Source organism: Nycticebus coucang, chromosome 9 (genome assembly GCF_027406575.1).
Source record: "Nycticebus coucang isolate mNycCou1 chromosome 9, mNycCou1.pri, whole genome shotgun sequence".
NCBI lineage: Eukaryota > Metazoa > Chordata > Mammalia > Primates > Lorisidae > Nycticebus > Nycticebus coucang.
Genome location: NC_069788.1, coordinates 108,909,477 through 108,935,029, shown reverse-complemented (window position 1 = coordinate 108,935,029; position 25,553 = coordinate 108,909,477). Strand labels below are relative to the sequence as shown.

Here is a 25,553-nt window from a genome sequence, read left to right as displayed (position 1 = left end):
GAGGGGAGATTAATGGCTCAGGTTCACTGAGCGCTGACTAGGTGCAGGAGCTGCTCTTGATGCCTTACATTTGTTGTGTCATTTAATCCTCAGATAAATTCTATGAGGTGAGAGTTTTCATGTACCCATTTTGCAGATGAGGAAACTAAGGCCTAGAGAGGTAGAGCAGCTGGTTTCACAGCCAGTTAGTGACAAAGCAGCATTCCAATCCAGGTGATCTAGGCCCAGAGCCCATGTGCACAGGTCCTGTCAGTCCTTTCTCTCAAGGGCAGGAAACAGAGGGCTGTTGTCACTAACACAGAGGGTTCTGGCTCTGATGTCAGACAGCATTTTCCCAGCCCCACTTCCCAGAGGTTTTCACAAATTGAGTTTGTGTTAAAGTATGTTTTCTAGCATTTTGAAACCAGATGTCTCAATGAATGGCTCTCAGGCTTTTGCCCCTCTAAGTTGCCTGCCTGATACATTACATGGTTTGGGGTACTTTTTCTTAAAAAAAGAAAAACCAGGAAGTAGGAAAAATGCATACATCATTTATAAAGTTTTAAAGCCAAAATCATCAGAATTTGATCAGAACTGATTGCAAGTTGCACCCTTTATGCACTCCTGTGGGTCTCTGTGGGCTCTGGCCTTGGGTGGCTGGCTCCATTCGCAGACCCTGGTCCTGTCCTGGGACTCAGCCATGTGACTGTCACACCGTGAGAGGTATAAGCCTCAAGGACTGTGTAGCAATGGTTTGGCAGGGCTCCTCACATCCCACCCAACTCTCAGACCTTATTCGTTTGTTCATTCAACAAGCATTTATTGAGTCCTTACTGTGTGCCCGCCAAGAATCTAGACAGTGGAGTAGAGTAGAATAGAAAGGAAAACAGACAAAGCCCCTGCCCTGGTGTGTGGGGTGGGCGGAGGGCGAAGACTGGAGGTGGGAGCACGATCAGTCGTCAATAAACAGCCGAGGGCTGGTGTGGCTGGGATGGAGTGACCACAGGGGAGAGGGGACAGGAGAGAGCACGACACGGGGACATGGCCCCCAATCCTGGAGGCCTCCTGAGCTGCAGTAAGGACTCCTGCTTCACTGTGAGTGTGAGGGGAAGCCACCGGCTCTTTTGAGCAAAGGAGTGTTATGACTTCTTTCCCTCTGTGTTTTATATAACTCACTGCGACATTTTCTGATAGTGTGACCCCCTGCCAAGACATTTAATCCCTCTGGGCCTCAGTTTCCTCATCTGCTAAATGGGGGAAATGATAGTACCTACCACGACAAGCTGTTGCAAGGAATCAATGACTTGATGCATATTGTCCATGCCCCATGCTGGTGAGCCCTCCATGGGTGGGTACCACTGTTGTCATGACAGAGAACAGAACAGGGCTCCCAGGTGGCTGCTATGGCAGGTCCCTGCCTATCCACCTGGGTTGGCTATCTCTTTGTCACCTGCTCAGGCTGCCTATTAGCACAAAGACTGAAAACCTGAGTCAGGGGGAAGAGGATGGTGGGAGTCCAAGGATTCCTATGTCATCCCTGCTGTTCATAAGGCCACATAGAAGGGGCCACTGCTATGACCAGAGAGTGGATGGAAGTATTGTCCCCTCACTGAGTCTGTGCACTGTGGGGTAGCAGTGAGGCCCAGCAGCCACACACACAAGAGATGCTGATGTGTGATGGCCCAGGGGCAGGCAGAGTCAGCAGTGTGAGCCTAGCTCCTTAACTTCAGATCCCACCCTAGTTTATATACAGTACAGTGTTTGGGATGAGGGAGATGTCAGTACTGCTCTGCTTGGCACACAGGCAGGACTCACCTGGAGAGCTGTGCTCAGTTCTGCCTCTCCTCTTTAAGAGGAGTGGACCGAGCAGGTGGGTCCAGGGGATGTGACCCTGGTGAGGAGGCCTGCAGCAGACTCCAGGGCTGTCTATGGAAGGGAGTCAGACTTGTTCTGTAGGTCCTGAGGGTTAGAATTGTGTCAAGTATAACTGGAAGCTCAAAAGGAAGAACTATTTTTTCTCTTTACAAAAAATTTTTTTGTTAAAACAATCTGAATAGTCTGAAGATGTAAACAGCTGCCTCTTGAACGAGTGGTCTCCCCATCACTGGGGTCCTTACAAGGCAGATGTCCACTTGGCAATGAAAGAGACTAAAGCAGCAGCAGACAGTAGACTTGGGGCCCTCTGAAGTCCTGGCCTGCTCAGGTGCTTTTCCTCCTTCTCCTCAGGCCTCTGCCTAAATGTACCCTCCCCAGGGGACCTTCTCTGACCCCTGTCTGGCTATTTGCCCATCCCACATGCTGTTTGTTCCCTGCTTTTTCTTCACAGTGCTCATCACTAACTAAATTTATACCACCTGGTCACTTACCTGTCTTATTAATCAGATGGCAACACTAGCTATGATTTTGTATAAGCCCAGTAGTCCAGTATCTTAGCCTGACAGAAATTTACCTTGCTCATATAACATTTTGGTGAAGGTATTTGGCAGGTAGCCTTTCACAAGGTGGTTCAGGGGCCCAGGTTCCCTCCAGTTTGTACCCCCCAGGGCCTTGTTGCCTCATTCTGGATTCTCTGCCTATACCCTGCATGTGAGGGAAGGTACAGGAGAGGAAGGAAGTCTGGGGGAGATTTTATGTGCTGGATAAGAGTGTGGCTTACATCACTCTGCCCACACTCCACTGGCCAAGACCCAGTCACATGGCCATAGCAGGGTGAGGGCAAGGGTAATTGGGAAATGTAGTCTTTCTGGTGTCTAGCAACAACACGAGCTCGTTATAGTCTCAACAACACTTACTAATCATATTTTATTGAATCTATGACATCATCTATTGTAAGAGACACCATTTTAAAGTTTTTGAAACTATGAATTAAACTCCAACATGCCGTTGATTTCAGAGACATCCTAATTGCCAGGATGGTAAAATGTGGAATGGTACAGCTTTGAGTCAATAAAATATGGCGTGTCTATTCTTGAGGGCAGAGTCCTGTCCAACCATGTTCACCAGCACATGTCCAGGGCTAGAATAATGTCTAGCATATAGTCTACAGTCAAAGGATTAGTAGCTGAACATCTGAAGAAATGAAAGAGATAGTGTGAGAGCTACTCCTTCGTCAAGAGTCAGAAACCCCCTTGCATGGGCTGAGGCATCAGTGAATCAGGCCACACCTGCTCACCTAAGCAAGGCTTGGGAGCAACTAAGGCTCTCAGGACTCTGCCTCTGACAGCTGCTCTTCCTGGCTGCCAGCTTTGATATTCTTCTCTGACTGCACATTGGTGGAAGGGTGACCTTGCTCAGCTCTTGAGCTGTCCATCTTACTGCTTCTGTCCCTGGAGAGGCAACCTTGACACCAAGAATCTCATGGGAGAGACTTCCTGGCCCAGCTTGAATGAGGCACCCACCCCTGGGTCAATCAGCAAGGCCAGGGAGGTAGATGTCAAGAATATGGCAATTCCTGTAGGAGCTCTGTGTGTATGAGAGAGAGGATGCTGGGCAGTCAGTTCTAGTAAGTGCCTGAATAAGGGGCCCCTTTGCCTGGAAGGCACTTTCTCAGCAGAAATAGCAGACATGCGAATGATCAAAAGGGTGAATGGGTGGAGGCGAGGAATGAGGGGAAGACAGTCTTTCTTGCTGCGGGACTGAACTAAAAGAATATAAATATAAGCCTCATTACCAAATGGAAATACTGCAAACAACTGCTAATATTTATTAAGCGCTTACTGTGTGTCAGACACTGTTTGAAGCTCTTTTCTATAGTCAATTGCTAATTCCCAAGAACACCCTCTGAGATGAAGACTATGATTCTCATCACCATTTTATAGATGAAGAAACTGAGGCACTGGTTTTCAAACTCAGGCCATCCAGCTCTAATCACTGAGCTCTACAGCCCAGCACAACAGCCCTTGTGAGGTTTAAATGCTGTGTAGAACCTGCTGAGTTTGCTCTGTGACAGTACGTGGGAGGTTTATGCCACATCGCTGCTTGATACAGGGTAAAAACAAACACCGATTCAAGAAGAGTTAAGATAAATTTACAGATGTCAGAGCTCCAGTCTCCAATGAAAGAGGTGTGTTTGGGACCATATTCTAATTTTTTATGCCCCCCAGACACACCCCTTTGTCAGAGCCCAGAGCACCGCCTTTGCTGTCTGGGACTAGGGGACAGCCACTATGCAACCAGTTGTCACTTCCTGCTTTAGCAGAGCCTCTTTCTTTTCATAGTGATGGGTGCAGCCTGGAAAATCATGGATAAAAAGTACTGATTGAAAGGCACTAATTACCCATCATTATTTTCCATGCCGTAATTTGTGTGGAACGAGATTTCAATCAATTGTCCGGGATCAGCCTGGTTTTGACTAATCTTTCTAATGACAAGATGCTTAATTACAGATTTTTGCCTGTGCTCCAGCGCACACAGAGTGAGACAGCTCTCAAAGCCACTATGCTGTCTGGTCAGTTCTGCAGCGCTGGGTCCCAGAGGGCCTCCAAGGGGAGAAAGGGAAAGAAAACATTAAGAAAGTATTCCTGGCTGGCGCCCATGGCTCACGCCTGTAATCTCAGAACTTCGAGAATCCCAGAAGGATTGCTCTAGAACAGGAGTTCCAAGGAAATATTCTTGAGGAGGCCAAATAAAATCAAGCCATCTCAGAGAAAGGTACATGGTAGCTGCACGGCCAGGGAGGGTTTCAGGTGGGCTGCTTTCTACATCAGCTCATACCCCTGGCCAGGTCACCAGCTCACTGTGTCTCTAAACCCCTGACCAGTCCCCCAGACATCCCCACCCAGCCTGGAGCTCTACTTACTAATTTTAAGCAAGTCATTAATTTCTTAGGGCTTCAGTTCCTTCATGTGAAAATCACCGGGGTAGGCAGGAGGATCTCTGAGACCTTAGATTCAGTGACACCAGCTGTGCTGATATATGAGTCCCGAAAAAGTGTTATCTGTTGTTGAAAGTTGAAAGATACACATATGCAAGATTTCAATCTCACAGGAGTGATAAAAATACCATCTGTTAATAAAAAAGGCAATTCAGACTACTCAGGGGAAGGTCAACTGGAATTGATGAAATATCTGAGTTTAAGGAAAAAAAATATGTATACATATCAAAGTAACGGACCTCAGAGCCCAGAACTGGATTCATCATCATCCTTGGTTTATAACACTTACTGCTGCCCTGCTCGCCCCTCCCTCCCTCCCTTCCTATTTTTCTCCCTCCCTCCTTCTTTCCTTTTTCCCTCTCTCACGAGTGCCTATAAGCCCATGTCCAACAGAAAAGCTGGGACCTTGACAATGGTTCAGGTCTAGCCACATGGTCCGCCCATCCTTCTCTCCTGTTAAAGGTGCTCTATATTCTTTAATACTATTTCTAAAGGAAGTTTAGCTGTGTTCCTTCCAGGTGCCTGAGGGGCTGATTCGTAGCTAAGATACCCTTGCTGGAGGGTCTGAGGTTCTGCTTTAATGAATGGCTCCAGTGTCCCTGGTTAACAAATTAATTATTGAAATGTACATAAGAGTCTCTCAAGTGTTCAGGAACCATTTTTCTTCTGTAGAGTAGATTCCTGTTTCAGGCTGGTTTATCTCTTAATTTGCCTACCAACCCCTTTTCCTCCCAGTATATAGCAACTTCCTTGCAGAATTATCCTCAATTCTGGGGGGCTTTGATGAGGGAAGAAGTTTGCAGCGTTTAAGCACAAGCCTGCCAGCCATGGGACTTTCTGGAAGGGGTCTCTTAGAAGAATCACAGCAGCAGGCACCATCCACCGAGGGCTTGCTGAGTACTAGCACTATTTTGAACTTTCACCTTCAACAGCCCCCGCTCCTGCAGAACACCCCTACAAAGGAGGTGCTGTGGTTGAGCCCATTTTACAGATGAGGACCCTGAGGCCCAGAGAGGGTGAGCTGGTTACTCAAAGTCAGCAGTAACATGTGGTACAACTGGAGTGTCTGACACCAGCATGCAGGATCTTAGACATTAAGTGACGCAGCTGCTTGTTCCTACTCTCAAGGGCATGGTCACAGCAGGCAGCCCAAGGGGGCTCTGAGGCAGTCCTTCTGCACCACCCAGACTCTTGGGTGTGGAGGGGAAACTCTACCTGACAGAGGAAAGCAATCTAGGCCCTATGCTAATCAGAACACTCCACTCCTCTGTCCTTCCAGAAGCTTCACTCCTGCTACCTGCCTACTGATAGGCCACCTTGATGGGGATAGATCCCTGGGATTCCAGCTGTAGAAAGCAATTACATCTCCTGCTGATACCCCAGAGTTTCTCTTCTGCCACTAGAGGTCCAATACAAAATAGTTCAACAATTCGGGTTTCATTTAGAATTTTTGACATTCTACTGGTCCCATGTTGGGAAAATCTTCAACCCACAATTTTGTCTGGCAGAGTGATGTCCAACAGGGGCTGGGACAACCCCCCAGTAACTTCAGGCATCCCTCGAGGTCAGACCACACTAGGAACAGGGCTCCAGGCTGGCCTCTGAGAAGGCCCGAGGCAGAGTTGGATGGAGGTGAGGGAGGCCGTTTTTAATCAGACCAAGGTGAAATCGAGGCCACGGCAGCTCTTGCTGGCCCCAGTTAAGAGATGGATCAAAGGGAAATGATGCCTCGAGGGGCTTCGACCACAGACTTGCTCTTCCTAAGGCTGCTGAGATGGGCATCTGTCCCCTCCCTATAAAGAGTCAATAGCCATCGATCCAGTTGGGACCTGGGTCCCAGCCACTCACAGATGATGGGCTCAATGTGACTCTCTCCTCCCCAGAGCACAAGTGTCAGCTGCCTCCCGCCTCACCCTGAGGCTGTACAATTCCTGGACACCAGAGCAGCCTCCCTCCCCAGGTGAAATCTTGCATGCCAGATTCTCAGGCCTCGAGCCAACCCGCCAGCCCCCCAGTGCTCTCACCCCTTCCTCCTGCTTCACCCACCCCCTGGAAATCTCCACACTCCAGCCTCTCCGCTGCCTCCCAGATCCACCCTTTCTGATACCACTGTCCTCTCTCCATGGACAATGAGTTCATTTTCTTGACTCATAGCTCCTGCACCCCTTCTCCATCCTCTTCCAGTACTTCTAAGTCAGTGGTGCTCTCCCGGGAGAGTTTTGACACCAGGGGGACCTTTGAAGTGTCTAGAGAAGGTTTGGGTTGACATATGGGGGGTGGCTACTGGCATTTAGTGAGTAGAGGCCAGGGACACACCTGAGCATCCTACAGTGCACAGGGCAGCCTCCGTACCAGAGAATGCCCTGCCCCACATGCCAACAGTGCCAGGGCTGAGAGACCCACATCTAAGGTGTGCGGGGTGGGGGGAAGCTGTGCTCGCCTTGCTCTGCTGCCCCTGCAGAGTGAGCCAAGGGGCCTGGAGAACTTTCTTGGCCCTAATTTCTGCTCTCTCCTCCCAAAGCTGCTCTGACAAACTATTTGCTTTTCCTAGTCCTCCTGCCCACAGCCTTCACCCATGTACCTCCTGCTGAGTAGAGTTGGGGGGAGTGGGTTTGGGGGTGAGGAAGGCCTCATGCAGTGCCCCCCAGCCCCGCACCTAATACTTCCCATTTATATCTGCATGGCCAGCCGTCCCTCCGGCTCTTAACTGGTCAGCTAATTTCTCTACCTGTCTCCCAGATTCCTTCCTAACATCCTCCTTCCAGTAATACTCAAATGGGACGCCTGTAAGAATCACAAGGGGGGCACCCAAACCAAACACAAATGAACCCTCTCCCGCAGACTCCTGGCCCCCATCTGTTACGTGCATGTTCAAGCTCTAACTACAGTTTGAGAAAAGCTAATGCCATCTTTTGTATCTGTAGCCTTTCCTCCTTGGGTTTGCTCATCACCACAATTAGCCTTTGATGTAGAGTAACCGTCTGACTCTTTATCTACTGTGGGGAAAGAAGGTAACAATACTGAGTCAGTAGGTAAGACCAGATTGTCCAGGGCCAACTGGGAGGCATGAATGCCTAATTCTTCATTATCTTAAATTCCTTCCATTCTCAACTCACCTGCCCCTCATCAAAGAAGCCGAAAATTGGTACTGACAATAACAACAACAACATTCCTTCCTCATGTGCATAGCCCTCGAGTGAGGGACATGCCATTGTGTGTATGAGACATAAGTGCTGCCGGAAGCTGTGTGGGAAGTCACTGCCACTCCCCCCATTCCTCCTCTGCCCTCTAAGGCCAAACTCCTTGAAAGAATAGTCTGCATTCATGTCCTCCTCCAGCCACTGCAATGTGGCTCCCAGCCCTACTGTGCTGACTCTGCCCTGGTAAAAGGTCACCAGCTACCTCCTGACGGCTAAGCACACTGGATGCTTGCTCCTTCTTACTGCACCTGGCCTTGTGGCTGGATCTAATCTTCTGCTCACCCCCCTTCTAGAGGGTTTGTCCATCACAATTCCACGCCATGCTCTCTTCTTCTTCTCTTCCTGCTCCTCTGGTCATATCTTCTCTGTCCTCTTCTGGGACTTCTTTCCCTGTGCCTTTCCTTTACATTTTGCTTTTGAATGAATGAACATGTGATGTCCTGGAGGCTGAGGACAGACGGAGCGGGTGAGCAGGATTGCTGGAGGGTCTGGCATCTTCTGCAACTTTCTTTTCCCTGCCTGGTGCATGGGAACCAACCAGCCAGGCCTTGTGCTTCCCTCTCTCTCTTCTTCCAGATAGTCTCTAGTCTTACATTTTATGGGTGGAGAAATGACAATGAGGAGCTTTGGAGCTCTGAGTGGCGGTCAGACATTGCCTGCATTTTTTAGGATGGTGAAGATGAGATCTCTGCCTGGAGCAACTCTTCCCCAGGCCTGGGATTGGAGAGGCTGAGTGCTGAGGCAGGGAGCTCAGACTTGTGGCTTCTCCTGTGACTTAGGGGGAAGGGACAAGCCTTCTTTTCTGTAAAGTGGGATGATTACAGCTAGCAGACAGATTGTGAGGATTAAATAAAACGGCACAAGAGCAGATAGCATGCAGCTGGGGCTTGACAGATAGATGGCTGCTAGAGTCACCCAGCCTCTGGATAGAGGGGTGTCCAGGAGGCTCCTGAGAGTGAAAAAAATAAGCAGAGATGCCTCGAAGGAACTTCGAGCACAGAATGAAGCTGGGTCCTGCCTGGAGGTCTTCATACAGTCTACAAATGTGAATGAATGAAGACCAGAGGGACACAGCAGGGGCACCCCTGTCAGTGTAGTGCCCCTTTCTGGGCCTGGCCCTTTCTGGCACCCTGTGCACTTGTGTTTGCACATTCCTACCAGAGTGTGAGTTTCCTGAGATTGTGGGCTATGCCTGTCATGTTCCCGTTACCTGGCCTGCACTTGACACATGGTAGGTGCCCAAAGTACCTGTTGATTATCCCTTCTGGGGAGGCCAAAATAATAGTTGTGGGCATGGGAAAGCTGAAGGAATAAAACTATTAGACACTCCTCTCCACTGGACTCAGGCCAGCTTCCCGTGCTAACCCTGACTGAGGCCAGGATCTGGACTGCTTCCTTTCCAGCCGTGGAGTCCCAAACCAGGGCCTGGAGACACTGCAGGGTGGATTGTGCCCTTCTGAATCAAGGAGAGGGGCAAGAGGGGAAGCCAAGGCTTAGGGACAAAAACCACTGCCTGCCCTGGTGTCCTTCAGGGTTGTCTGAGCCTGCTAGAGGAATGTGGTGGGGGAGGCCGTCTGCTAGGAGTGGCTGCAGGGCTCTCCCTCAGCTCCCCCAGGGCAGGTGCCTCTTGTGCATCTAGGGACAGATCTGAAGCAGGTGGCATAGAATACATGCCCACTCAATAGTAGCTGCTATCATCACTGTTTATATCAAGTGTACTCCCAAGATCTGTAGAGGCCTCAGGAGCCTAGGGAAAGGTTGGGGGTGGAGGGCTTGGAATCTGGGAGCTGCTTTGCCCAGCGAGGTTTTCCACAGCAGGCCTGGGGTGCTCCTGTGAAAAGCAGATCCTGAAGCAGCCATCAGGAGCGCAGGAGAGGATCAAAAATGTGGCTGTGGCCTGCTCTCTTCTGCCTACCCCGTGGAAGGGCGTCTAGGGCAGAACCAAAGGTCCACCTGTGTCTGCTCCGTTAGACTCCCCTCTGGGTGATGCCCGGCCAGGCTGATGGTGCTTCCTGGGAACTCACCACTGGTAGGTGGAGGGGAAGTGTGTGGTCGTGTCCAGGGAGAGGACCAGCCAGATATGTGAAAAGGCCCCAAGGAGGCACTAAACCAAGGGACTTGGGGCTTTAGGGAGAGGTGTCTCAAAGGACTCGGGAACATTCCATTTGGAACATAAGAGACCCAGAAGTCTCTATCTTCACACACCCCATTCCAGGAGATCATAAACTTGTTGAGAGTAGGAGCTTTTGGCGTTTCTTTATCTTTGTATTGGTAGCTCTTGGTTAGACTGTCTCTGGGGCTGGGATTTCCTTATCTCTAGCCATGTTCAAGTCCCTATGTCTGGCTGAGTGGACGGGACAGGCCTTTAGGAGATGCATCAACTAGGAAACCATGAATGAGACTGGGACAGTGGAGGCCTCTCCTCACCATAAGGTCACAGAGATGCATTTTGCGTGTGGCCAAGAATTGCAGTGTGGAGGTGGCTTTGTGGGTGTCGTAAGGAGGGAGTGATCTCTCCATCCCTGGGGCAGTACTGCTGTCCTCTACAGCTTTTCCTCCTTTCCAAGATCCTTCCACCTCTGTTCCCACCTGCTCATAGATGAGCATCGGTCCCTTCTCTGCCTCCACAGTGGAGGCTCAGGGAGCGAGCCAACCTGTCACCAGTTGAAGGGACCCAGGCCACTCCACTGGGTCCAATTCTGGGTTTCCCTAAACATCCCTTGAACTCCTGAGTGAGCTCGGCTGCCTTTCTTGTTTCTGCTGAGAGAGGGACAGGTCCCCCCCCACACACACACATCTTCATCCTGGGAACTGGGGTATGGCGTTTGACAGCCTCCTCCATCCCTAGGCAGAGGAGCTTTGGTTACGGGAAGCGTCTGTTGCCATGGACAGCGGTGCTGCGGGGTGGGGTGCTCCTCAGCTTTGTGTGTGGGCGGGGAGGAGAAACTGATGGTTAGAAACAGCTGGAAGATGTCCTGAGTCAGGGTTGGAAGGTTCCCTGTGCTTTCTGATGGAGAAACAGTCTCGTGGGGACAGTGGCCTAGGTGGAGGCTGCCCTGCTCAGGCACGAGGAAGGGAACTGAGAGGGGGTTTGGGAGCTACCTTTTGGACATGTCTTCTGTCACCAACCTGGGACCAGTGACAAAGCCCAGAGGGCAGCCAGTTTGGCTGTTACTTTTGCCACAAGCTGCCCTCCTGCCCTGGTCAGATGACCAGGCACCACTCTGTCCACTCTTGGTGATGGCAGGGTATGGAAGGAAGCTCCAAGTGAGGGCTTACTTTGTGCCCAAAGGAGCCACCATCAAAGGCCAGGACTCTGTGAAGTGGGTTAGCAGGTCACTATACTTAGAGTGCCTGCCCAGGGCTTGGCGTCCAGGGCAGTTCAAGTGTAGCCACTGTGCCTTAGTTATCCAGAAAGGTTAGCCAAACGTTTTGGCTGAGTAGTTTCCATCTAGTGTTACTCTGAAGCCAGCAATTTACACAGCTTTGGGGTGCCTAATCCGACGCTTATTGGTCAAAACATACGTTCTCTGAGGATTCAGAAGGTTCTAGGAGGTGATGCCAGAAACTTGCTCCAGGCGCCCACTTGATCTTCTGCACTCTTATTTTATCTCTCCAAGGTCTCAGAGGCCCCACCCCCTGGGCCGGGCCATGTGGCCACACCGTATGGCCACACCTGAGCGCCTTGCCCCAGGCTGACTTCCCTCTCTGTGTCCACAGGCTGCTGAACAGGATGGCAGCGGATGACCGGCACCTGGGTTCCAGCTGCGGCTCCTTCATCAAGACCGAGCCGTCCAGCCCGTCCTCGGGCATCGATGCCCTCAGCCACCACAGCCCTAGCGGCTCATCCGACGCCAGTGGAGGCTTTGGGCTGGCCCTGGGCACCCATGCCAATGGTCTGGACTCACCGCCCATGTTTGCGGGCGCTGGGCTGGGAGGCACCCCGTGCCTCAAGAGCTACGAGGACTGTGCCGGCAGCATCATGGAGGACTCCGCCATCAAGTGCGAGTACATGCTCAACGCCATCCCCAAGCGCCTGTGCCTCGTGTGCGGGGACATTGCCTCTGGCTACCACTATGGCGTGGCCTCCTGTGAGGCCTGCAAGGCCTTCTTCAAGAGGACCATCCAAGGTGCGTGCTGACCAGCGTGGAGCCTGGGCATGGGGCGGGGGGAGGGGAGGCCAGGGCTCTGATCTGTGGGTCCAGCAGGAAACTGGCATCCCAGGGAATGCTAAGTCTGGACCCCATTAGAGCAGCAATTCTAAAGGGCCCCTTTTCTATCGCTCAGGGTTTCTCATTCTGGGATGAGAACCCAAGACATGCACCAACTCTCCAGACTCCCCCTGCCCCCGTTCTCCGCAAACCTCAAAAAAAAAAAAAACAAAAAACAAATGCCAAACCCTGGGTGCCTGTCACTTGCATTAGTTATACTGTGCCCCACAAAAAACATTATCTGGGGGTGGGGGGGAATATAGCATCATTTGCCCTGTAATTTCAGTCCTACTGTGCTTTATCTTTCTGAATTCTACCAGTAAGAGGTGAATATTTTCACCTGTTCAAATCAGGATGGGAATTCACCCTATCTGGGTCCCATCTTTTAAGCCTTTTTCCTTTTCCTTTTCTTTCCTTTCTTTTCTTTCTTTCTTTCTTTTTTGTGTGTGTGAGACAGAGTTTCACTTTGTCACCCTTGGTACAGTGCTGTGGCGTCACAGCTCACAGCAACCTCAAATTCTCAGGCTTCAGTGATTCTCTTGCCTCAGCATCCCAAGTAGCTGGGAGTACAGGCGCTTGCCCCAACGCCTGGCTATTTTTTGGTTGTAGTTGTCATTGTTGTTTGGCAGGCCTGGCTGGATTCAAACCCATGTGGCTGGTGCCCTAGCCGCTGAGCTACAGGCGCTGAGCCTGGCCTTCTTTTTTTTTTTTTTAAGACAAGATCTCACCATGTGGCCCAAGCTGGAGTGCCATGGTGCAAATTTTCCTAAATCTTAGCTCCGGGCTTTGATGTCATAGCTCATTGCTCCAGTGATCCTCCCTGTCTCCGCCTCCAGTAGCTGGGACTACAGGGCTGTGCACTACCACGCCCTTAAGCCTTCATTCTATGCATTTGCTTATCAGCAAAGTCCCATTCCAGTGGCCATAGGGTGGCCCCTTCTATCTATGGGTTTTAGAGCAAATCTCTGATAACTGATTCCAGGAGTCCCCACTCTGTAAAGTCACCCGAAGTTAAATTGGGGGTCATGGTGTCTCAGACTGCCATCAAGTTCATGGCACAGCAGGGCTGCTTGCACACAACGTCTGTGAGACTTATGTGGCAGGCCCTGGGTAGAGCATTTGCTTTCATTCAGTCAGTCAAGTATTGGTTGAGCTTCTACTGTGGGCCAAGCATAGTTCTAGATGCTGGTGACAGAATAGACAAAATGCCTGCTTATGCAGGTAAGTGAGATAAGCTGATGCCATCCCACTGGGACAGAAACTGCAAACCAGTCTGGAGAAAGCCTCTAGGAGCGTGTCTTCTTCAGGATCAGATTCCTCCGCCAGGACCCTGCCTATCTGTCCCCAGGACATCCTCCCCCTCCTCACCCTCATTTTCCCTTTGGAAAGAGAAAGACTGACCCTCCCTGGGATGATTCTGTGTATCCATTCAACAAATATTTATTATTTTTTTTTTTTTGTAGAGACAGAGTCTCACTTTATGGCCCTCGGTAGAGTGCCGTGGCCTCACACAGCTCACAGCAACCTCCAACTCCTGGGCTCAAGCGATTCTCTTGCCTCAGCCTCCCGAGTAGCTGGGACTACAGGCGCCCGCCACAACGCCCGGCTATTTTTTTTTTTGGTTGCAGTTTGGCCGGGGCTGGGTTTGAACCCGCCACCCTCGGTATATGGGGCCGGCGCCCTACCGACTGAGCCACAGGCGCCGCCCTCAACAAATATTTATTTGTTAAATTTCTTCAGGTGAAAATCTGTTATTAAACCAATTGAGGGTATTAGGATTAAACATGTTCCCAATTCACATATTAGCTGACATGGCTCCTGGGTCAGTTACCTTACAGCTGAACCTCGGGCTGCCTCAGTTTCTCTCTGTGCTTCAGTCTCTTTGTAGGTAAAGTACATTGTTCCTGCCTCACATAGAGCTGCTAAGAAGCTTAAGTGAGTTACTATACATAAAGCACTTAGAATATTATTGCCTGGCACTTAGCAAGTGCCAAATCAATCTTTGCGATTATTATTTTTACTTTAACAATATTGAGATGCATTATTACTAAAACAACAGATCTGTACTTTAACTTACAGTACAAGCTTTTGTAACGTACATATATTTAAATAAAAACGTATAATTACTATTTGGCTTGAATAGGATTTAAATTATTTGACTTATTTTATTTTTATGTAATATTTATTTTTTAAATGAACCCTTAAAAAATGATAAAAAGTCAAACAGTACGAAAGAGTACAGCAAATTTTCCTAAAACTCCAGACCTTAATTTCTCTACCTATCCCAGAAGGAGCCCTTTACCAACTCTGTCCAGAAAATATTCCCTTCTGCGTCAGGCACTGTGCTCCCCTCAGGATGTGAAAGTGAATTTGTCCTGGCCCCTGCCAGCTTCATATCTGCCCCCAGTCTGGGGAAGTTACTGGGATCTCTATATTGGAAAAGTGCTATGTGTGTGATTGTTGGTTCTTGCCCAAGTCAGGTATGAGAAACTCCAGTCTGATGGTTTTCCTACAAATCATCAGATAATGGATAAGTGTGAAATGTTTGAACCATGTTAAGTTACTGAGTTGTCCCAGCTAGAATGCAGTGGCATCTCCATAGCTCACTGTGACCTTATAACCTCAAACTCATGGGCTCAAGCCATTCTCCAGCCTCAGGCTCTGAAGTAGCTGGGACTACAGTGCCCAGCTAATTTTTCTAACTTTTTGTAGAAATGGGATCTCATTCTTGCTCGGGCTGGTCTCGAACTTCTGACCTCAAACCATCTTTCAGCATTGGCCTCCAAGAGTGCTAGGATTACAGACATGAGCCATCGCACTGGGCCTGTTTTTATATTTAATTGGAAAGTAGTCTTGGTAAAGTTGTCATCATTTTAGACTCTTGAGGTCAGTTTTTGGAAAAATTGCTTTTAAAAGACAATCACATTTTCTTCTCTCCATATTCTTCCATGGGCTGGAGAGTTGTGAGTCAGCAGAGGCTGCTGTGTGTGAACTCAGAAACCCTCCTCTGCAGAGGCCTGGGTGGTGAGGGTGTTCTCAGCAAGGCCCAGTCCACAGGAAAGATTGGTAAATAGTCTTAATTATTTGCTACCATGAATAGGATGATAATCTCTTCGAAGAAGTCAAAAAGCAAACAGCAATCTGTGTGCAGTCAGGACAGAACTGCTCCTTCCTTTCCCTTTCTCCTAAAAGGAGTTTCCTGTGTACAACTAGAAAGAGGTTTATACACAGAACAGGGAAAAGTAAACTCCAAGGCTGACAGATTACTCTGATTGTTTTATTAACTCTTTTGGTTTTATTCTAACACAGATCTAGATTTTGTTGTTTCTAAAAACATAATAATGGTAGAAAATGGAGGAAAAATAGGAAAAGTATAAAGAAGAGAAAAATGAACAACCACAAGAACAAACTAAGAGCTGAGTGCGTGTGGATTAGGTCCCTGCTCTGAGTAGGTCCTGAGAAGAAACAGAAATGTCCAAGAAGCTGGGATCTAACTCGGGGTGCTCATGAGTCTGTGGGCACAGCAGCAGGCTCCAAACCAGGGCACAGTCTCCTGAGCACCTATTCGGTTAAGGAGGAAAGTCAGGCCATTTTTTAAAGACCCAATGACTTGGACAGATCCATTCACCAGTAAATACTTAGGATGCTCTGAAAATCATAGTAGCTCACACCTTGCCTCCTTTTTAGGTCACTTTTATATCTGCTCAGTCCTGTTGTTATCCATTACGGAAAGGAATTTTGCAGAAACAATGATGTCCAGGATAGAATTAGGGACCCCTCAGACAGTCCACAAATATTGAATATTCATTACTCACTGGGTTGTGCTCAGTGACAGCACAGGAAGGGGGAGGGGTGGGGTGGGTGATGGGTGGGGTAGGGATGGGAGTTGGGTGAGAGGTCAGGCCATTAGGTGGGGAGTTGGGCAAACTAGAACCTGTAGGCTGGCCGCCCTTTTCAGCAAATCAACTTTTGTTGTAACACAGCCACGCCTATTTGTTTACATATCATCTGTGGCTTCTTTAGCATTACAACAGCAGGGATGAACAGCGGCAATAAAGACCAGGTCCTTTCCAGAAAAAGTTTGTGCTCTTAAGCACTACAGCTTTGAACTGGGCAGATTCAGTCTGGTGAACCCCTAATAGTGTCTGTGAAGTGTTTGTTTTAATTTTGCCCAATGTGTGCCAGGAAAGGGAGTTTGTTGTCAGTGTTGGCAACTATGAGCCTCTCACTGAGAATAGATGAGCCAAGAGATTGAGAAAGGCACCTTCCAGAAGGGACAGAGCGGCTCCAAAGCAAAGGAGATAGACCTCAATCTGATTGAATTTACTAGCATATCAAAAAAAAAAGTGCTATCAACAAAAATTGGCCAGCCCCTGAGAGGCACCCCTCCTAGGAAAAGGGAGTCTTAGCCTAGGGACGGCCTGATGTTGGTTAAACATTTGTTTACCTGATTAATATCTTTCTGATTAGGATCAAGTTCCCCCAGAGGTCTTCTGTAAGGAGTGAACTTGCTGGTTAGGCAGACTGCTGTGTACCTGCCTTCTTTGCACAGCATCCCTGGGTTTAGACATCCGGCTCCTGACTTTCAGCAACAGGAGTCTGCCCCCGAGAGGTACAGCCCCTTTCTGTGGCTGGCAAAGTCAGGCTCTGGGGCTCAGGGATGAGTGCCAGATTCTGGGCTGTAGTACTAACTGCATAGTAATGACAGCCTTTCTAATGAGTACCAAAGTAATGAGGTGGCCTTTTGGGGAGCAATCTGGGGTTTTACCTTTTACCATATTCCCAAACCTTTTACCTTGTCTCCCTGTCTCTCCCCCTCAGCAGCGACTCTGCCTCCTGTGTTATTGAGAAATTAGAAGCCCTAGGACGGGAATTCCCTCAGCTGGTTGCCAGGGAACCTACCAGGTCTCTGGAGTTGCTTTTGTTCCAAGCTCGCAGTTGCTTCTTGCTGCCCACTGGCTGCTGGGAGAGATGTCTCCTGCCCCAGGCGCAGCAATTCTCTCCTTTGTTTTCCCTTCCCAAACCTCACAGCCTGCTTTCCTTCCTTCCTTCATTCCCTCCCTCCCTCCCTTCCTTCCTTCTCTCAGCACCCACACACCTAGTATCCCCAATCTCAAAAAAACATATCCCTTCAACCTTGAGCTTCCTGGATCCTCTTCCTCCGCTCAGTTCTTACCCACCTCCTACACTCAGCTTCTTGCTGTCCTGCCCACGGCTTCAGTGGTCCCTGAAACTGGGACGAATCCTAGTTGATGGCTCTTGCCCGCAGCCTGCTACCCCAGCTCCAGTCCTTTCTCTCCTAATGACCATTTCCACTTAGACACCCCAGACACACTGTGTTCTAAACAGACACTGGGTCTCTCCATCAGACGTTTTCTCCTTGTGTTCCCAATTCAGTTCCCCTTCAAGTTCAAGCCAGGCGCCCGGGTCTCATCCTTAGTTCTGCTTCCAGCCCCAGTGCCCACATCCCACCCCAAACCAACAGCCCAGGGGAGCCCAGAGGCCAGTCCTGTTCTCCCTCCTTCATGTCCCTTGACCCACAGCTTGTCTCCTGTCCCCCCACTTCAGCATGGACCACTACTGACTGCACCACCTGGTCTCCCAGCTGCCAGACTCATTCCGTCCCAGTCTGTAGAGACCTGTCTGAACGCACTCCTGACCATGCCTCTCTCCTACCTTGTTTGGGTAGAACTGAGGCTCCAGAACATGCCCCTGGGATGGCCCACCTCTCGTGCCGCCCTCTCTTGCGTGCTTTAGGTCAACCTGACTGCTCTATTATCTAGTTCCCAGGATTTATCACCTGCTTTCCATTTCTAGACTTTGTACTCTCTTCTTTCTGCTCTCTCTTCCCTCAACCTCCAGTCCCGAGTGTGGTCTGCTGGTGTCCAGTTAGCTGTCATTCCCCCCATCAGGCCTTCTCTCATTTGATGTGGGCTAGTGCCTGTAGCTCAAGTGCCTCTGCCCTGTCGCACTGCTGTTGCCATGACTTGTCTGATTCCCAAAAAGATTATAAGCTCCTACAGCACAGGGTTACATTTGCCCAGATTTTCCCCTAACCCTGTGTCCTCTCACACTACCTGGCATGTAGAAAGTTCTCAATGTGTCTGAAAATAGGGTGACCCCCCTCAAGGGGGACCCCACACACACACATTTCCTCAATGAAGGACAAACCAAAGTAGTCTGGCCAGTTTGCAAATGTAAAGTTTTAAGGATCTAGATAAAATAGTTAAATGTCTGCTTATAATAATACATTAATTTAGTTACACTCGCATATTTTTCATCATATTTTGTAAAGACAACATATGATTTAAAATTTTTTTTCTACTCCACATTTTGTGAAGCAAGGCTTGTCTAATTTTTCCTTTGAATCTTTGATACAAATGCCTTTGCCTTACCTCTCTAGAGCCCCCCTTTTTAAATTAAATTAAATTTTATTATTATTATTTTTGAGACAAGAGTCTCAAGCTGTCACCCTGGGTAGAGTGCCATGGCCTCACAGCTCACAGCAACCTCCAACTCTTGGGCTTAAGCGATTCTCTTGGCTCAGCCTCCCAAGTAGCTGGGACTACAGGCGCCCGTCACAATGCCCAGCTATTTTTTGGTTGCACTTGTCATTGTTGTTTAGCAGGCCTGGGCTGGATTCAAACCCTCCAGCGCTGGTGTATGTGGCTAGCGCCCTAGCGGCTTGAGCTACAGGCACTAGCCTATATTTATTTTCGTTTTCTTAGAGACAAAGTCTCACTTTGTCGCCCTCAGTAGAGTGCCTTGGCATCACAGCTCACAGCAACCTCCAGCTCTTGGGCTTAGACGATTCTCTTGCCTTGGCTTCCCGAGTAGCTGGGACTACAGGCGCCCAACGCCTGGCTACTTTTTGTTGCAGTTTGGCTGGGGCCAGGTTCGAACCCGCCACCGTCAGTATGTGGGGCCAGCGCCCTATCCACTGAGCCACAGGCGCCACCCCTAGAGCCCCTTTATGAGTCATTTAACACAATGTGACAGGGTGCCCTGTCTTCATGTTCATCTTCATTACTTGAGATTTTATGAGCATGTATGTCCTGCTATCTCCCCAAATTTTATTTTAAACTGTGAGTATACTTCTTTTTTATTTGTGTGGATTTACAGCCGTGATTTCCACAATCATCAGGAACTACACTGCTTTTGACACTCAGCATTTGTCAGTTTGAGATTATATCCCTGGGAATAACTAAATTTGTGTTACATTTCTTTTCCTTCTCTCTCTTTTTTTTTTTTTGAGACAGTTTCACTCTGTCACCTTGTATCGAGTGCTGTGGGTCATAGCTCACAGCAACCTCAACCTCTTACACTCAAGAATCCTTTTGCTTCAGCCTCCTGAGTAGCTTGGACTACAGGCATCCACCACAACACCTGGCTAATTTTTCCATCTTTAGTAGAGATGGGGTCTCATTCTTGATCAGGCTGGTCTTGAACTCCCGAGCTCAAGCAATCCACCTGCCCTGGCCTCCTAGAGTGCTAGGATTACAGGTGTGAGCCACTGTGCCCAGCTGTGTTGCATTTCCTTAGTTCCTTTGCTGTTGATTCACTCTGGTGACCAACACCAACTGAGATCTTCTTAGGGCAATGGGTCCTCTCAAATGGCAGTTTGTGGTTCCCTGTAAAGTGATTGACTTAATAGCATCTCTAACCTGAGACCTTATAAAGACTCACATTGTTAGCAACTTCCTCTTTCCTAAAGGACAATATTGGCAGAAACAACTGCCTTACACCTGAGCTCATGAAGTAGCTGTTGGGTTATTTGGTGACTATTTATTGAGCACCACCTGTTGTGCTGGAAGCTGGGGGTACAGCAGTGGCTCCATCCTGCTGGCCTTGCATTCTAGGGGAAAGCAGACAATAAATGATAAGCAAAGACACACAGGCAGAGACAGGTGCTGTGAAGGAGAAGAACAATGATGACTCCAGAGACTGAGAAAGGGGGTCTAATTCAGAGGATCACGAAGACTGTGCTAATAGGTGACTTCAAAGTAAGTTGGAGCCCATGAAAGGATTCTGGGACCAGCATTCCAGGCAGAGGACATGGTGAGTGTGTCTGTGGGTGGAAGAAGGGCTGACATGTTTAGTGTGAGTGAGTGGAGGCAAGTGGGAGGAGATGGGGCTGGAAAGGGTCGACAAAGTCTTGGGGCCCCACTCCAAGTGGAGTGGACACTATTGGCTGACACATGCTACGTGGCTGTGCAGGGCTGTGTGGAGGAGGGGAAAGCCAGTCTGCACCCCTCTGTGCATTCCCAGGGCAAGCGGCTGACTTCATGCAGGCCACTGGGAGATCCTTCAGCAACTCCTGGGTCTGTTAAGAGAAGGAGGCCTGGCACGGTGCTTCCCCAGTTCACCGGGGGCCCAGATGCAGGTGCGGAAGGGAGCTCCCTGAGGAGAGGGGCAGGGGGAAGATTGATGGGTTATTCCACCTTGGACCCTCTCCAGGCCTTTTGTCCCAGAGAATGCAGCTGGCGGATCCCTGAAGACAGGAGTGCTGAGACAAAGCCCAGGAATGGGTAGGAGTCAAGAGCCAGGCGCTGGTCCCAGCCCAGTCACTCGCCAGCCGGCTAACCTTGGGCAGGGACTTAAGTCCCCTGGCCTTGGTTTCCTCATTTATATAAAAAGAGCCAATTAACCCCGTGAAACATTAGCTCTCCGAGGGCACTGGGGTGAAGAGAGGAAGAGCAAATCAAATCACAATGGCTGTTGCTGGAGACACGGCCAGGATGCAAGTCAGAATGTGGTCGGTGTGTGACTGAGGCGACACAATCCAGAGGAGGTTCATACTTTCTGGAGGGCAGGGGGCCTTCCCAGAGGAGGGGGTACTTTCAGCAGGAGTGGAAAGTAACTGTTCGAGGTGATGAGAACAAGCGCCCGTAGGAGCCGAGGCTGCTGTGCTCAGGAGAGCAGGGGGCTCCGTGGTGGATGACGGGCTAAGGGATAGGGAGTCAGCAAGTAGGGAGTAAGATTTAAGAATTGAGGGCTTAGAATCCCACCTTTACAATTTCATAGTTGCATCAGCTGGGGCAGGAGACAGTTTTTCTGAGCCTTAATTTCCTTGTCAGTAAAATGGGGCTAATAGTAGATAGTTCCTGCCCCTGGAGTGTTATTGAAGAAATTACAGGAGACACAGGTGTGGAGTGTGTCCATCAGTGCCTGGCGAATGCTAAGCACAAAATAAGAAGGAATTGTTTTGTTATTTATGCCTGGCAGCAGGGAGCCATTGAAGGTTTTTGAGCACAGGATTACTCAGGTTTCCTTTTAGCAAGATAATCCTGGCAGCGATAGGATTGATAGTCTGGAAGCAGGAGAATCCAGAAGCAGGCAGACCAGTCAGGAAGAGATCTTACTGGCCCAGTCAGGGGCATCTGAACCAAGACTGTGGCAGCAGGAGAGGTTACACTTGAGGAGCTTTCAAAAGTGGATTCTGTATTAAAAGTATAGTGCTTCTTGGGTACAATGAACACTGTTAGGTGATGGGCAGAGCAGAAGCCTTGACTTCAGCATTATACATGATATCCATGTAACAAAAACATTTGTATCCCCTTAATTTATTTTTATTTTTATTTTTATTTTTTTTGAGACAGTCTCACTCTGTTGCCCAGGCTAGAGTGCCATGGCCTCAACTTAGCTCACAGCAACCTCAAACTCTTGACTAGCTGGGGACTACAGGTGCCCACCACCACACCTTGCTAATTTTTCTATTTTTAGTAGAAAAAATAGAAAACAATTGTGTTAATGTCTTAACACAATAACTAAGAAAATGCCAGGAAGGCTATGTTAACCAGTGTGATGAAAATATGTCAAATGGTCTATAAAACCATGTATGGTGCCCCATGATTGCATTAATGTACACGGCTATGATTTAATTAAAAAAAAAAAAATTTTGCTCAGGCTGGTCTCAAACGCCTGAGCTCAAACGATCCTCCCGCCTCTGCCTCCCAGAGTGCTAAGATTATAGGCATGAGCCATTATAGCTGAGCAATTAATATTTTGAAATCAAGCAAAACAGTGGACCTTGAGGGAAGGAGGACTTGTAGATTTCTAATTTAGGCTACTAAGGAGGTGGCACAGGCATGGGGGAGGGGGAGGAAGCCCAGAAAGAAGAATTTTGTTGGTGGTGAGGTCGGAGGGTGTAGGAAGGAATACAAGATAATGGATAAGGTTTTGGATATTGAGTTTGATCGGTGCACAGAGATCTTGGAGAGCTAGAAATTGCAGCCCAGAACTCAGGAGTGGAATCTTGGGTGGGGTTTTGAACCTAATGAAATCTCTTAGGGCTGTGTCATTCTCCAAGTGTGGCCAGCAGCAAAGGCTGCACCCTGTGAGCTTGTTAGACATGCACATTTTGGGTCCCACCCCAGATACCCTAGATATACTGAATCTGAGACTCTGGGGGGTGGGCCCAGCACTCTGATTTAACTGGCTTTTCAGGTGAGCTTGATGAAAGCTCAAATTTGAGAACAGGTGATTGGGAGAAAGCTCTTCAGAAATAGAGGGGGTGGGGAGGAGGGATCCTAGTGAAAAGAAGGGGCCATGAAAGGAGACTGAAAATACCATATTTCGTCAGTTCTAACATGCACATTTCCCCAGTGTATTAACATCTCCGAATTAGGCTGCATGTCACAGTTAGTGTTGGCCAGGTAATGAGCATATGGTTGTTGTCACTGCCTTCACATGCACATCAAAACAAATAGGGGCCAGTGACCTAAGACAGCAATGAACACTTTCTTAAGAAGCAGCATTGTCAACTCCCTTGTTAGTAGAAAGGACAAATCCATGGAAAAACATGAAAATGATGACTTTGATCCAAAATGACTTGGAAGAGTCAGACTGTGAGATGTTTTGGCAGTATCTTAGCCAATTCATTTTTCTTGTATTTTCTCTTTTATGTATGCATAAGAATGCTATGGGATCAGGTCCATAAACAAATCTGAAAGAGCTGTTAATAAGAAAAAAATGAAAGTACCAGTGGCAAGGAAGCACCAGCCATAGTTTAATTGGCAGATTCTTTTTTCTTTCTTGATGGTACATAAAATAATGGTGCATCTTTGAGTTGATGAAATGCATATGGAAGTGGTCAGAGAGGTTTCAAGAGTCCCTTCAGAGAGAAGGGACGTGAAATCTAGCAAATTAGCTCATTTTAAGAAGGTAGTGGTGAGTGTCTGCAGCTTGCTACAAGGACCAAGAGGAGACAATTGGATTTGCCAACTGGGAGGTCGTGGTTGTGGAATTCTAGGATTCTCAGGGCGGGGGTGGGGAGTGGGGGGGTTCTTGTTTTCGATTCATTTGCATTCATTATCCATTCATCAGATATTAATCAGGTGGGGGGGTTCTTGTTTTCAATTCATTTGCATTCATTATCCATTCATCAGATATTAATCAGGTGCCAGGTTTGTACTTACCAACTCCATCCCCTGTAAGCACACAGTTCAGAAGAGAAAACTGCATGGAAAATCCTGTTTTGGAAACACTAAGCTACTTGCTTCAAGTGTGGAGGATGGGTGGTGGGAAGGAGTGTGCAGCGTACCTGGGATAATGGGAAGATGTCACTGAGAAGGCCAGAGCTCATCAGGAGGAGGAACTGAGGAGCTTCTGATGGAGGGAGGTGTGTGAGGCCTCGTGGTTCTGTAGAATCTACAAACTACTTACTGGTAGCTCAGACTTGCTGGAGGCTGCAAACTGGGGGGCTGAATGGGGAGGGCGATTAGGGTCAGATCTTAAATGAAAGGGCCTGGTAGGCTTTGTCCTGGAGTTTAGATTTCATTCTCTGCACAGTTAGGGGAGCAGTTGGAAAATTTTTTAAATTTACATTTGGAATTAATTTCTAATTCTTTTTTTTTTTTTTTTTTTATTGTTGGGGATTCATTGAGGGTACAATAAGCCAGGTTACATTGATTGCAATTGTTAGGCAAAGTCCCTCTTGCAATCATGTCTTGCCCCCATAAAGTGTGACTAATTTCTAATTCTTAAATAATACAATAAACCAACTAGATCTGACAGACATATACAGACCACTCTCCCAAACAACAACAGCAAACACATTCTTGTCAGTGCCCCGGGACATATTATATTATTTAATTCCTTTATTTTCTCATTTATCTTATCTATCCATTATTGAAAGTGAGACATTGAACTCCCAACAATTATTGAGAGTATTGAGTATTTCTCTGTTCAATTATATAATTTTTGCTTTGTGTATTTGGATGATCTGTCATTAGGCAAATAAATGCTTACATTATTAAAAAAATTTTCAAATTTTTATTTGAAATTATTATAAAATAATTTATTATCAAAATAATATGTGCATATAGTTCAAAGAGTATAATAGAAATGAACATTTTATAATGAGAGATAACAGTTGCTGGCCCAACCTAGTCTCTCTTCACTCCAATCCAGAGTTAACCATTCAAAAAAACGTTTTCTAGCATTTATCTTCTTAGTTATTAATATTATGGCCTTCCAGCTATATTTCCTGACTTAGCAGTTTTGATATTATTTCTTAACTTTGTGTTATGGAAGTTAGCTCCGATGACATAACTCACCCCAACACACACACAGTCTTCCAACTATCTCGATATGGTTCTATCATAATTTTTGGTTAAATATATTTGCCTGTTGCCTAGTTCCTCTTAACAGACTCTTGACGTTTCTCCTTGGCTGGATTCTCTGTTTTTCTGGATCCTGCCTCTTCACTCTTTCCTGGGGGAGCACGTACTCCATGGGCTTGCTCGGAAGTGCAAGAGAGGTAAAATTGTTGATATTCTGTATGTGGAAATGTCCTTCTCCCTCCTTCAGCCCCACCTTAGGTCTTGGCTAGGTACGGAGTGCCGGCTGAAAGTAACTTCCCCAGGAATGTGGACACCTTTGCTGCTTTGTGTTCGAGCTTCTGGTGCTCTGCTCCCTGAGGTTCTGCAGCCCAGGCTGCTCATTTCTTTTCTGGACCCCTGCTCTAGCTACTTAGGCTTCTGCCTCCCCTGTCCTCTGAGCCAGTCCCCTCTCTTGTGCTGCCGGTCAGTGGGCTTCGGGGAAGATATGTAGACAGGTGTGCTCAACGTGCCCTGATAAATCTGAGCTCCACAGAGGGAATTTACCTGGGGGAGTTATTAACCTCTCCAGGGGGCATAAGGAGGCAGGCAACCAGGCTGGCAACTACTCGGTTCCACTGCTTTATTTATCTCACTCCTGGAGGACAGAGACCCGTCCTTTCATCTCTGTGCTGCCCAGTGTCCCCGGCTTTCCACCTGTTCCTCCTCCTTACCCTCTGGATAGATGATG

The 25,553-nt window shown here is 48.3% G+C and overlaps 1 protein-coding gene across 1 annotated transcript in view; it reads left to right on the top strand.

Annotated features, from left to right (window-relative positions):
* The window catches only part of ESRRB (estrogen related receptor beta), a 104,589-nt gene that overhangs the window by 37,867 nt on the left and 41,169 nt on the right, over nt 1–25,553 (top strand). Inside the window, exon 2 of the mRNA XM_053601951.1 lies at nt 11,773–12,182. Within this exon, the coding sequence (XP_053457926.1) occupies nt 11,773–12,182 (410 nt within the window). The remainder of the gene's footprint in view (nt 1–11,772; nt 12,183–25,553) is intronic.